We start from the raw sequence: 13,270 nt of genomic DNA, 5'->3' as shown, positions 1-13,270 counted from the left end.
ACCAGCTCGCTGTCAAAGTTGTTCCCACTTGTTCCAAACAGTGCCATCATTTTTTTGTTTTGCGACTCACTCTGTGGACCTGGGTAAAGTGAGGTGGCATCATATCTCACAGCAACCTCAAATTCTTGGGCTCAAGTGATCCTCTTGCCTCACTCTCCCAAATAGCTGGGACTGCAGGCTGTTCCAGAACACTGGGCTAGTTTTTCTATTTTTAGTAGGGAGAGGATGTCACTCTTGCTCAGGCTGGTCTTAAACTCCTGAACTCAAGGCATCCTCCTGCCTTGGACTCCCAGAGGGTTAAGCTATGGGCATAAACCATTATACCCAGCCCAAATGCCATCTTTTAAAACCACTGTTTGAACTGCTGTGCTTTTTAGTGCTATGGACGCAGGCCTTACCCAGTGAAGGCCTGTCATCTTTCTGCTTGCAGCCTTGGTCCTCCCAGACGTGGACACGCCCTCAGACAGGGGCGGAGTTCCCTGAGACCCTGTGGCACCTCCAGCCAACTTCTGAGCCCTCTCGCCATCCTGTCTCTGCAGCAACGTCGCCCTCTCCTGACCCCTATGCACAGCCCTGTCCCTTGCACAGTCCTCTACGCAGCACATGGCAACATCCAGCGGCCACCCCCGCAGTCCCCCCACCCGTGACAAGGTTACCTTTCAGCCACTGACGGCCTTGGGACATAAAAGTCTTCTCCGGCGAGGTAGGCAGCGGCCGAGCCTCCCCCAAAGTAGGTCTTCCTCAGCAGAGGCGCCACGCGATTACTGACCAGCAGAGCGCCCAGGCCCGTGGGGAATCCAAAGATCTTATAGAAGGAGATGGGGACAAAGTCAGCTGGGTGTGCCGACAGGTTCAGCGGCGAGGTGCTCACGTAGGCGGCCGCATCCAGCAACACGAACCACTTCCCGGGCGTGCTCACGGGGCGCCTCCGCCCGGACTGGACGTCTGCTGTCCAGGACAGAGGGTACCTGGTTCCGGAAAAGTTGCTCTGAGCCGGGTAACAGAAGAGGTGCGGCAGCTGGCAGTCGGCGTCACTGTCCGCAGCGCCCGGCTCCTCGGCCGACCATAGGTCCTCTGGCCTGACCGCAGTGGACGTGACATTCCAGGCCGCGGTCACCTGCCTCATGCCCACCACGGAGGTGTGGCTGTCGGTGAGGTAACAGAACCTACTCCCACTGCTGTCGGGGCCTGGGGACACCCACGGAAAGGCCTCTGCCACCAGTTTGAGAGCGGCAGTGCTCCCGGCAGTGAAAATCACGCTGTAGTCCTCTGCGGTGGTGTGGAAGTGCGCCAGGATCCTGGAAGAAGCACAGGGTCACCCTAACCCCGGGCTCAGTCCCAGTGCTAAGAGTTTGGATGTGGTTTTCCTTCTGCTAAATATGACGTCTCAGTCTTAATAGCTAGGAAAAAAACTCCAGATCGGCGTTGCCACACTTGTGAACTCAGAGCAGGGCAGAGGAAGTCGTGGGAGGAGATGGCAAATTGCCCCAACCCAAAATCACCCTAGATCCCAGTTCCATCTCCAATTGATCTGAGAAAAATCCATAAGGACCCTCCTCTTAGTTGAAAATACCCTCTCTTTGGTGCCTTTCTACACAACTCTCACAAAGCAAATTTTAAGTCATCAACCTAATTGCATTGTTTTTAATTTTGTCAGTCCTATAGCAAAATAGTATCCTTTTCAAATTTGAAATCATTTGAAATTGTGTTGAATAACTTTAGGCATCCCTTTGGAAATTATTTGCCAAAAACTAATTACATGCAAAAAAGGTATAAACAGCTATATAATATAAAAAATACTAGAGAAAAAGGGGGGGAAGATAGGAATAAAACAAGATGCCTAACAAAATTTCTTATGGAAAGGAAAACTGAAAACAGTACTTTTCTTCTTTCTGAAAACAAGATCTGGGATCCTGAGGCACTCCTTGTCACTCTGGCGCCAGTCCTGAGCCACAGAGAATAGCTATGAGCAGCTCAGAGCTGCCCTGCTCACCTCGCCTTCCCGCCCTGACTACGCGGTGTTTCCACATTCACCCATTGTCTTTTAACTAAATGTGATCTGATACCAACTCCGAAGCTTCGAGGGATTCTGGCAGGTTCTAGGAAGCCTGTCTGTCCACCTTGGTGTGCCAGTCCAGGCAGGCGTCCCTGTCACTCACCTGTAGCGCACCTGCTCCACAGTGTCATGGGTGAGCTTGCTGCTGATGTTCTGGCTGTGAGGATTACCTGGCAGGTTACAAAGATAAAGACATCAAGTCACTACTTATGGTCTCTTCTTTTGTGTTCCTTCACTCAGTTTCTCGAAAAGTTACACATCGGGCGGCGCCTGTAGCTCAGTGAGTAGGGCGCCGGCCCCATATGCCGAGGTGGTGGGTTCAAACCCAGCCCCGGCCAAACTGCAACAAAAAAATAGCCAGGCGTTGTGGCGGGCGCCTAGTCCCAGCTGCTCAGGAGGCTGAGGCAAGAGAATCACGTAAGCCCAAGAGTTAGAGGTTGCTGTGAGCTGTGTGACGCCACGGCACTCTACCCGAGGGCGGTACAGTGACACTCTGTCTCTACAAAAAAAAAAAAAAAAAAAGAAAGAAAGAAAAGTTACACATAAAACTACCACATGACCCAGTAATTCCACTCCTACATATCCCCCCAAAAGAAATGAAATCTTAGGTGTACAAAAACAGTTAAACATGAATGTTTATAGCAGCTTTATCTATAAAGCCAACGGTAAACAGACAAAATATGGTATACAGCCATAAAATGGAAAAATATTTGGCAATAAAAGGACACACTTCTAGCTGTGTCATGAAAGAACTTCAAAAACATGCCAGATGAAAGACTCTATTCACAAGAGACCACATAGTGCACGAATCCATTTATATGAAATTCCCAGCAGGGACAACTATATCGAGATACAGAAAAGAATAGATTGGTGGTTGCCTGGGACTAAGGATAGCCATGGGATTAACTGTAAATGGGCATGAGGGATCTTAATGTCTAAGTGATTTATAATGGTGGTTGCACCATTTGGTAAATTACTAAAAATCATTGTACACCTGAAATAGAATTTTACACTATGTAAAATATAACTCAATAAAGCTGTCAAAACAATAAAACCCCTTCTCTTACTACCCTGTTTCCCCGAAAATAAGACATCCTCCAAAAATAAGACCTACTTACAGGAAAGATAAGACATCCCCTGAAAATAAGACCTAGCGCATCTTTGGGAGCAAACCTTAACATAAGACACTGTCTTATTTTCGGGGAAACAGGGTAGTAAACTAAGATGGGATGTTAGAAGAGTATTTTGGAGTGGAAAGTCAGCACAGAGGCAAGCCAGTATAAGAGTCTTTGCCACAAGTTCCTGACAGGTGGCCAGTGGCTCTGTTAATTACTCCAGAAAATCCAGTACACACCTTCCAGGGGCGTCCTTTACCCCAACCATGGGGCAGAGTCTTGATCGCCACTTGATCTGAGTCTCTATCTATTGCCCTACAGATCTCAACATTCCCTCAGAAACACATCCATCTCCTCCAAATGCAAAAAGGGCACCATCCTGTCTCCTTGTGCCACTCACCCTCAAGGATAAAGGCCCTCCCAATTTCACCCTTCTACTTGTTGACTTCTTTTTTTTTTTTTTTGTAGAGTCTCACTTTGTCGCCTCAGTAGAGTGATATGGCATCACAGCTCACAGCAACATCCAGCTCTTGGGCTTAGGCAATTCTCTTGCCTCAGCCTCTGGAGTAGCTGGGACTATAGGTGCCTGCCACAACACTCAGCTATTTTTTTTGTTTTGCAGTTTGGCCATGGCCAGTTTCAAACTTGCCACCTTCAGTATATGGGGCTGGCACCCTACTCACTGAGCCACACACACCGCCCCTCTTGCTGACTTCTAGTTTTCCTCCCCTTCTGATGTCCCTACTGAGTGTGTCCCAGAGTTATCATGAACTCTCTCAAAACTCAGCCTCCAAACAACCTCTGTAGGGCTGGACCGGCAAGGGCGGGGCTCCAGCACTTCTTGGGAATTACATGTGCATGTTAACATAGGTTTGGCCTTTTTTGTTTTAGATCACATTGGGTTTCTGGTCGCTGCATCTATCAGACATTCCTTCTCCACATTGGTAATAACCTGGCACTGAACCTTGCTGCCTCTCCTGCTTGGTTTTCAGCCCTGTGTCATCGGACGACCTGCAATCTTGGCTGTGTTATCTCTTGTGCTGACAACTTTCCCACAGTTATGACTCCTACAAAAGTCAAGGAAGAAGAATTGCAGGACTCTTTGCAAATCACGGATTAAAATCAAGATAAAGTCCCTACAGAAGACCAGTGCCCAGATTTGCATATCTGCTGGCTGCCCAAAGCCAAGATTCGAGGCTGTTAGTGTGGCATGACAGGACTGTCAGGAATCAAGCCCTCTCTGGTGGAGGCTGACGTGGAGGATAAATACTTGGGCTCTGGAGCCAAACTACCTGGAGACTCAGCTCCCAGCTCTTCCCCCACCCCCCCAGCTTCGGTACTTGCTAGTTACCTACTCTCAGGGCCCCATTTCTTTACCTGTAAAACAAGAGTGATGCCAAAACCTCTTGGGTTGTTGTAAGGGTGAAGAGAGATAAGATGTGCAAAGCATTTGCAAGAGTACCTGACACATAGTGATTAATTGGTGAAGGTTATTTATGGCTATTGTTATTACAAATGTTACGACTGCTACTGCTGCTATTATTTCAAACTCCCTTTCCAAGTACCTCCTGATCATGTTATATGTCTGATTAACTCCATGACTATCCATTGTTCCTATAATAGAATACAGATCAAACTCTGAGCATCTACAACCCTCCACGTGGGCTTCCCCCTTCCATATTCAGACCTGCTCCCTTTCCTCCCCTCTTTCTTCGCTCCTGGACTATTTCTTGAAACCACTACAGCATCTTTGCTCATATGGTCACCACTACCTACCTATCCTTCTCCTCTTGTCCAAATGAATCTGGCTCAGCCTCCAGCATTCACTCCAAAGGAAGCTCTCCCCTGATACTCATGCCAACCCCACTGCCTCCACAGACACAGGCTGCCCTGGCACCAAGCACTTTTTGTTCATAGCCCTTCACATGTTGGTAATTACATTTAACTGGAGATCACTTAACTAGACCACAGTCTCCATGAAGAAAAGTACTATGTCCCTTTTTCTCACATTACAGCACTGTGCCCCCACACAGCACAGTGGTTCAATAAACAATTACAGGGTGAATGAATGTTCCTCCTGTTGCCCCTTGCTCTGTACTGTATAGGATCACTTACCACCATCAAACACAGCACCTTTGAACTTCTGTGCCCTTTGTGACACTGAACCCTCCTTCTGGAAGCAAACCCTTCTTCTGGAAGTGTCCCTCAGCCACTCTTTCTGTCCTGGCCACATGTGTATGATACAGAATGACCCAGGGTGCTTGCCTGGCCCCCATCTACATGGGCACTCATCCTTGCTGCCTTGGAGTTTCATTCAGCTGTGTGTGCTCAGTACAGTCCCTGTCTATTCATCCAACATTGATTAAACATGGACATATCAGCTACATGCAGTTGGCTAAAATCTGTTTTGGTGGGGTTTTTGTTTTTTTTTTTTTTTTGAGCCCAAATTTCACTATGTTGCCCTGAGTAGAGTGCTGTGGCATCACATCACAGCTCACAGCAACCTCAAACTCTTAGGCTTAAGCGATTCTCTTGCCTCAGCCTTCCAAGTAGCTGGGACTATAGGCACCCACCACAATGCCTGGCTATTTTCATGTTGCAGTTGTCATTATTGTTTAGCTGGCCCAGGCCAGGCTTGAACCGGCCAACTTTGGTGCATGTAACCGGCGCCATAACCACTGTGCTATGGGCGCTGAGCCTGGTGGGGGTTTCTTTTTGAGGTACAGTCTCACTCTGTTGCCCTGGGTAGAGTGCCATGGCATCATACCTCATAGCAACCTCAAACTCTTGGGCTCGAGCAATCTTTTTGCTTCAGCCTCCCGAGTAGCTGGGACTACAGGTGCTTGCCACAACACCCAACTAGTTTTTCTATATTTAGTAGAGACCAGGTATCACTTTTGCTCAGGCTGGTCTCAAAATCCACCTGCCTCAGGCAATCTACCTGCCTCAGCCTCCCAGAGTGCTAGGATCATAGGAGTGACCCACTGCACCCAGCCCAGTGTGTTCTTTACCATAAACATTTTCCATGAGATCACGAGTGAAGTTTTCAAGCTGGCTCTTGGGGAATAAGGTGGCTCCTGCATGATCAAGGTAGATAGTTCCTAAAAGAAAAAATAAAACTGTAGGTTGTTTTTCTTAGGTATTTCAGTCCTTCAACCTAAATCTGGTTTGCATGAGCCCTACCAATGCCCATTTAACGTGTGTAGATGTATGACCAGGCCACTAGGTTCTCTTGAGCCTCTTGACATGTGCTTCTTAATCCAAAAGAGGTATGAGCAGTGGAAGAATGCAATTACCACCCTTAGAGGCCTTTCAAGTCCTGAGAAAGCCTTCCTGATTAACCCAGCTCTTTCACTTTCACTCTCCTACGAATTAGAATAGTGTCCCACACAGAGGCGGCACCCAGCAGATGTTTGTGATGAATAATGGCGAAGCTGTTACACATCGTGACTCACACCCCGCTCTGGAGGTTCTATGTGGCTTCCCTGAGGGGTGAGCATTGATCCTGCTTTCCCACAGTGCTCTACAGTCCTAACACAGTCAGCAAGAGCTTCAGAGAATACGAGGAATGTAAATGATTCTTCTAGCTTCTCTTATAAAGAGAAATGCAAATTTAGGTAAGAGTAAGCTGCTGTGTTTTACTGATCAGATTGGCAGAGATCAAAGGTTGGATATCTCCCCAGGTGGGTGAAGATGGGGGAAACAAAATGCTGGTACATGCCTGGGAGGAAGGTGAATTGGTACAACTTTTCTATGACAGCACTTTGTCAATATTGGTCGCACTTCAAAATGCAAACACCATTTGATGTAGCAATTCCTCTTCTAAAAATTTATCTTATAAATACCCACACCTTTGTGAAATGACCTGAATATAAAAGTATTCAGTGCAGCATTGTGTGCAATAGCAAATGATTTGAAATGACTTAAAAGTTCATCAGCACGTATTTATAATAAAGAATCACTGTACACCCACCTAACACTTGATGTGTACTGAAAACACAGAACAAACTCTGAGATACACTTTCAAGTACATATAAGGTGAAGGGATCCATCAACTTGCTCATTAAATATTTATTGTTTTGTTAAGCATGGATATATCAGCTGCATGCAGTTGTCTAAAATCCATTTTGATAGGGGTTTTGGATGAATGTTTTGTGCAGGATGAATTTTTGTTTAGTAACAGTAACAGCTTTATTGAGATATAATCCATATACGATGAAATTCACTCTCTTAAAGTATACAATTCAGTGTTTTTTTAATACATTCATAACATTGTACCACCAACACCACTATCTAATTTTAGAACATTTTCATTTACCCTTAAAATAAATGCCATACCCATTACCAATCATTCCACAATGCCCCCAACCCAGCCCTTGCAACCACTAATCTACTTTCTGTCTCTATAGATTTGCCTGTTCTGGACCTTTCACACAAATGGAATCCTTCAGTATGTGGCCTTTTGTGTCCAGCTCCCTTCACTGATGTGGTGTTTTCAAGGTGTGTCCATGTTGTAGCATGTATCAGAACTTTATGCCTTTTCATGACTGAATAGTAGTCCATTATATGAATGTACCACATTTTGTTTTACCCACTTATCCACTGATGAACATTTTGTTTGTTTCCATTTTATGTCTATTGTAAATAATGCTACTATGAGTATTAGTTTGAAAGTTTTATGTGGAAATATGTTTTTTTCCATTTGGTGGGTTTTCCTTTCACTTTCTTGATGTTATCCATTGAAACTGATGAGTTTTAAATTGTTGTTACTGTTGCTTAAATTTTGGGTGTCATAAGAAACCATTATTAGTCCAAGGTGATCTATGCTTATGTTTTCTTCTAAGAGTTTTGTACTCTTAGCTACCTTTTTTGTAGAGATAGGATCTTGCTGTGTTACCCAGTCCAGTCTCAAAGTCTGGGGATCAAGCAATTCTCCCACCTCCACCTCACGAAGTACTGAGATTACAGGCATGAGCCACCACACCCGGCTTAAATTTATAATTCTTTCCATTGGTCTATATGTCTGTCTTTACACCAACACCACACAGTCTTGATTAATGTAATTTTATAGTAAGTTTTGAAACCAAGAAGTATAATCTTCCAACTTTGCTTTTTAATTAACTTGTCAATTCCTTTTTTAGGGGGGGACAGACAGTCTCAGTTATCCTCTGTAGAGTGCCTTAGCATCATAGCTCACAGCAACCTCAAACTCTTCAGCTCAAGTGATCCTCTTGCCTCAGCCTCCCAGGTAATTGGGACTACAGGCACCCACCACAGCAACCAGCTGTTTTTAGAGATGGGGGTCTTGCTTTTGTTCAAGCTGGTCTCGAATGCCTGAGCTCAAGCAATCCACCTGTCTCAGGCTCCCAGAGTGCTGAGATTATAGGCATGGCCGCACCAACTTGTCAATGTCCGAAAAAAAAAAAAAAAGCCAGTTGGAATTTTGATAGGAATTGCATTGAATCTATAGATTAATTTGGGCACCACTGCCATCTTAACAGTGTTAAGTCTTTCCACAAATGAGGGATATCTTTCCATTTATTTAAGTTTTTAAAATTGCTTTCAATGATGTTTTGGAGTTTCTGGCATATTCATACTTCTTTTGATAAATTTTTCTTATTTACTTTATTCTTTTTGATGCTTTAGGAATTGTTTTCCTAATTTCATTTTTCATTGCTACTGTAAAGAAACTGAACTGATTTTGTATATCCTACAGTCTGGCTGAATATGTTTTTAAGTTCTAATAGTTTTATATGTGGATTCCTTAGAATTTTCTACATAGAAAATTATGTTATTGGCAAACAGAGATAATTTACTTCTTACTTTTCAATCTAGATGCCTTCTATTTCACTTTCTTGCCTAATATTACTCTGGTTAGAACTTCAATACAATGTTGAATAGAAGGGATAAAAATAGACATCCTTGTCTTGTTGCAGAGCTCAGGAGAAATGTTTTCAGACTTTCACTTTTAAGTATTATGCTAACTGTAGGGGGTTTGTAGATGGCCTTTATCTCTGGATTAACTTTCCTTCTAGTCCTAGTTTATTGAGTGTTTTCACATTCAATAAATATTAATGTACTACAACAAAGACTCTACCTAACAAATGCAAACATTGTAACCTAAGCGTTTGTAGCCTCACATTAATCTGAAATTTAAAAAAAGAAATATTAATATATATTGAACACCTACTATGTATCAGGTATTGTTCTAGGTGCTGGGGACACAACAATGAATAAAATAGTAGATAACATGATAGTGCCAGAAAAAGACCATAAACAAATCAGCATAAAGTATGTCAGACAAATTATGGCTCATTCACATAAAAAAGTATGCACACACATATAAATACAGACAACTATTGGGAAGGTAGGGAAGACATGGGTGACAGCAGTGACTCTGGTGTGACTACAGTGGCTGCAGCTGGAGTGAGAGGGAGGCTCCCTAGCAATTCTTGAGCCTCTTTTGGCAACTGTTGAGTCTGGTACCATTTAACTGTATTACCTAGTCCAAAAAGATAGTTTTAAAATATTTTTCTCTTGGCTCAGAACCCACGGCTCAGAGAGTAGGGCATCAGCATACACCAAAGCTGGTGGGTTCCAGCCCAGCCCAGGCCTGCTAAACAACAATGACAGCTGCAACAAAAAAATAGCTGGGCATTGTGGTGGGTGCTTATAGTCCCAGCTACTTGGGAGGCTGAGGCAAGAGAATTGCTTAAGCCCAAGAGTTTGAGGCTCCTGTGAGCTGTAACTCCACAGTACCCTACTGAGGGCAACAAAGTGAGACACTGTCTCAAAAAAAAAAAAAAATTTTTTTTTTCTCTTTTACTGAAGATTTAGAAGTACCTGTATAAAGATACCACAGGCTTTTGTTCACCCAGACATCAAGGCCTGCTCATGTGAAACCACTACACAGGTGAGAACTGAGAACCTGCTAGGGACCACCTTTCACCCTGTTCAGAGTCTGCTGCAGGACCAGAAAGCCGTTGGGGACAGCTGTTTTGGCTTTTGGCTCACTAGTTAACTGGGAGGGCCAGGGGCGGGTGCAATGGCTCATACCTATAAACCTAGCACTTTAAGAGGCTGAGGCAGGAAGGTCAATCACTTGAGCCCATGAGATTGAGGTTGCAGTAAGCTATGATGATACCCAGGAGACAGAGCAAGACCCTTCTCCCACTCCCCAAAGGCAACCGTATTACATCAGTCAGAGATTGGCTCTTAGAGAAGATGAGGCAGCGTAGCAAATAACAGTGTAGAAACCAAGCCAATCAACCTGGCTCGAATCCTGGTTCCACCACTAGCCATTCTGGGCCCCCGTTCCTTCATCTGCAAATGGGGTGAGTACTAAATGATTAAATATGCCAGCATCTAGGCCAGTGCCTGGCACATAGCAAATATTACACAGGTTGAGCTATTATTAGAGGCAGGTGAATGACCTCAAAGCCAATTGGCATTAGATCTACTTCAAGAAAGAATTCCAGGGTGTGCTCTGAGTTACACCCCTTCAGTTCTCAGTGCCAGGAAGGTTTTGAGAGGTTATCAGTCAGCACCCTAAAACTTCACAAGCCACTTCTCCCTTCACCAAGGCAAGGACACTCCCATACAAATGATTAGATGAAAAATTTCAGCACTTAAAAGGTTAAGCATTTAATTATCCAGAGTTACAACATAAATTCTCAAACCAGCAGAAAAATTCCAGAAGGGTGGGGAAAGGGAAAGGAGAAATTTTTATTATTTTAGTTTGGTTGGTTTGTTTCTTCCCTGCCCTCTCTGGTTCATTTGTTCCCCTGAGAAAAAAAAATGGATATGTTCCAAGACTCCCAGCTGTGGGAGGAGTGTCAATTTAGCCCACAAAAGTCTGCCTTAATCATAATGCAGAGGAAATACTGGTAACTTGCACTGCATAAATAAAAGACGTTCACCACACTGCCACAAATACCAAAGGATCCTGGCTATCAGGTATCAACTTTGCATTTGAGGGAAAAGGAGGAACAAGAGTGAAACCAGGAGGGGTTCAGAGCACACCTCTGCTTTCCCAGGGTAGTGTTGAGGGGAGAGGCGGCCCATAGTGGGAGTGAGCGATCAGAGCTGGAGGGGATTCAGAGGATTAAGGAGGTGCGGTGCCAAAGTAACCATGACCCAACATGAGCCATAAAGCTTTTGGGATTTGCTTCAAAGAATGGGGAGCCTCCCTCTCCCTGCAGCTGTGGTGTTCATAGTATCAGTCTATTTCTATGTGGTAGGAAATTCCCACAATTAACAGTTCAGAGAGAGAAACAGAGACCGTAGAAGCAGAGGGGTGAGGGGCTGTCTCCAGCTCTCGACCCAGTGATGGATGGCGAAGAACCAGGTGGGAATAGGATGAGGCTGGCAGAAGGCCCCGGCCTCCTCCAATCTCCCTACTTAAGAAGAAAAGGGAGATGCTACACTCCTCGCACGCCCTCTCAGTCCCTTCAGGAGAAAAGTAGTTATCCAGAACACGAGGAAATGTCCCAATTTGCTGAAATCAGCTACCGATTAATGAAACGTAAGTCATGGTTGCCGTTCTGCCCCAGAGTAGCAATCACCAATTGTTCATCACGACAGAACAAATACACGCAAGCCGGGGTACCCTGTGCCACCCCACCACCCCCCCGGCGGTTTCATCTGAGGACCCTTGCTGACCATGCGGTTTTGAGGCGTGAAAGCCTCCGCACTGAAGGTCTATGGCACCGGACAACGGAAGGCCAGGTCGGCCACGGCCAGAAGGAGCTTGACGTCCAATTTAATCAACCCATTCTGCCCGGAGGGACTCAAAGGCGCAGTGTGCCGTCCGTCAGTCCTCGGTTCCTAAAGGTCAAGCTGCAAGGTTTGGGAACACCTCTAGTCTCCCACAGAGCTAGAGGTCAGAGGCATTGTTCTGACTCTGCAGGCGTGAGAAGAGATTTCAAAAATAAAGGCTGCATGTGGTCTATCCCAAACTTGTCTGGGGCGCATGCAGCCTCTTAGTCCCAATGCTTGCGCCGCAGAGTCGCTGTCCCGACCCAGCGAGCTGGCCGCCCACCCGCCGTTCGCGTTCCCTGGGAGGACAGCGAGCAGTTACTGGCGCTGAACATCCTGCATTGTGCAACCCCAGCTCCCGTTGAACCTTTACAACAGGGATCTCACGGCAAGCGAGGTCAAGGAGAATCCCTTAGGTTTACCCTGTTTGCTGAGAGCCTGAAAAAGCGAAAAAAGCTAGACAGGCCCTGCCCCGCTGGAAAGTCTAAGGAGGGACAGTAGCAAGAAGTCTTGGGTGGGACTTCGGGGAGCCCCGTCCACAAAGCGGACGCGTGGACATGTCCCTCCTGGCCTTTCCACTCAAGATGCGCCCCGTGAGGTAGCATCGCTTCCACCAGAAGCTCCTTCCACGTCGGCTCCAGGAACTGCGCGCACCCCGCAGTCTGCCTACCCTCCTCACCTGCCAGGCGGCCGAACTCACGCGCCCGCAGCTCCTGCAGGCTGCCGGGTCCGTAGCCGTAGGGCCGCGGCGCGCTCGAGCCCTGAAACGCCGCGAGGTCCCGCCGTTCGGCCCCCGGCTCTGCTGTCCCGTCAGCCATGGCCCAGGGTGGCCCGCCGCGCCGTCCAGGCCGGCCTGGCCCCGGGAAGTGAGCGAGGCCGGCCCGCGGCGACTCCGCCCTCGCCGCGCCCACGGCTGCCAGCGGCGCCGGGTCGGTGGCCCAGGGGCGGCGCCTGGCGGGGTGGCCCGCTCACCCCGGGCGCGCTGACTCACGCGGTTTCGCTTCTGGTGGGTCCGTTCCCACCTGAGCGCCCGGGTTTGCTGTCTCTTTAAACATCCTAAAGGGGCCCAAGGAAATACCCCCAGGTACTTGGAAGTTCAAGTTTGTCTCTCTCCCATGAAAAGGCAGGTGAAAGAAGTAACGAAGTGCGTTTTCCCGCTTCGCTTTCCGGAACCCGTTGATCTTCCCGGTGCAGCGAGCGCCCGGGGTCCCCCTCTCCGTGGCTGGGCGGGCGTCTGTGGGCGTCTGCAGGAAGACTAAGGCTTCTCTGGTTGCTGCTCCCCAGCGGGGCGTGTGCCTGGTGTTTGTTGAGAATGTAGCTGAGCAAGGGGTAGAAACGGAGA

At 46.8% G+C, this 13,270-nt stretch overlaps 1 protein-coding gene across 1 annotated transcript in view; it reads right to left on the bottom strand.

The window, feature by feature from the left end:
• The window catches only part of MOCOS (molybdenum cofactor sulfurase), an 84,205-nt gene extending 71,406 nt beyond the window's left edge, over positions 1–12,799 (bottom strand). The window contains exons 1-4 of the mRNA XM_053571110.1: positions 12,608–12,799; positions 6,183–6,272; positions 2,160–2,226; positions 657–1,298 (exon numbers count right to left, since the gene is read on the bottom strand). Of these exons, the coding sequence (XP_053427085.1) occupies positions 657–1,298; positions 2,160–2,226; positions 6,183–6,272; positions 12,608–12,746 (938 nt within the window). The 5' untranslated portion in view covers positions 12,747–12,799. The remainder of the gene's footprint in view (positions 1–656; positions 1,299–2,159; positions 2,227–6,182; positions 6,273–12,607) is intronic.
• Positions 12,800–13,270: the final 471 nt, after the last annotated feature.

The sequence above is a fragment of the Nycticebus coucang genome, chromosome 19 (genome assembly GCF_027406575.1).
Source record: "Nycticebus coucang isolate mNycCou1 chromosome 19, mNycCou1.pri, whole genome shotgun sequence".
In the NCBI taxonomy this organism is placed as follows: domain Eukaryota; kingdom Metazoa; phylum Chordata; class Mammalia; order Primates; family Lorisidae; genus Nycticebus; species Nycticebus coucang.
This window is presented reverse-complemented; position numbering and strand designations above follow the sequence as displayed.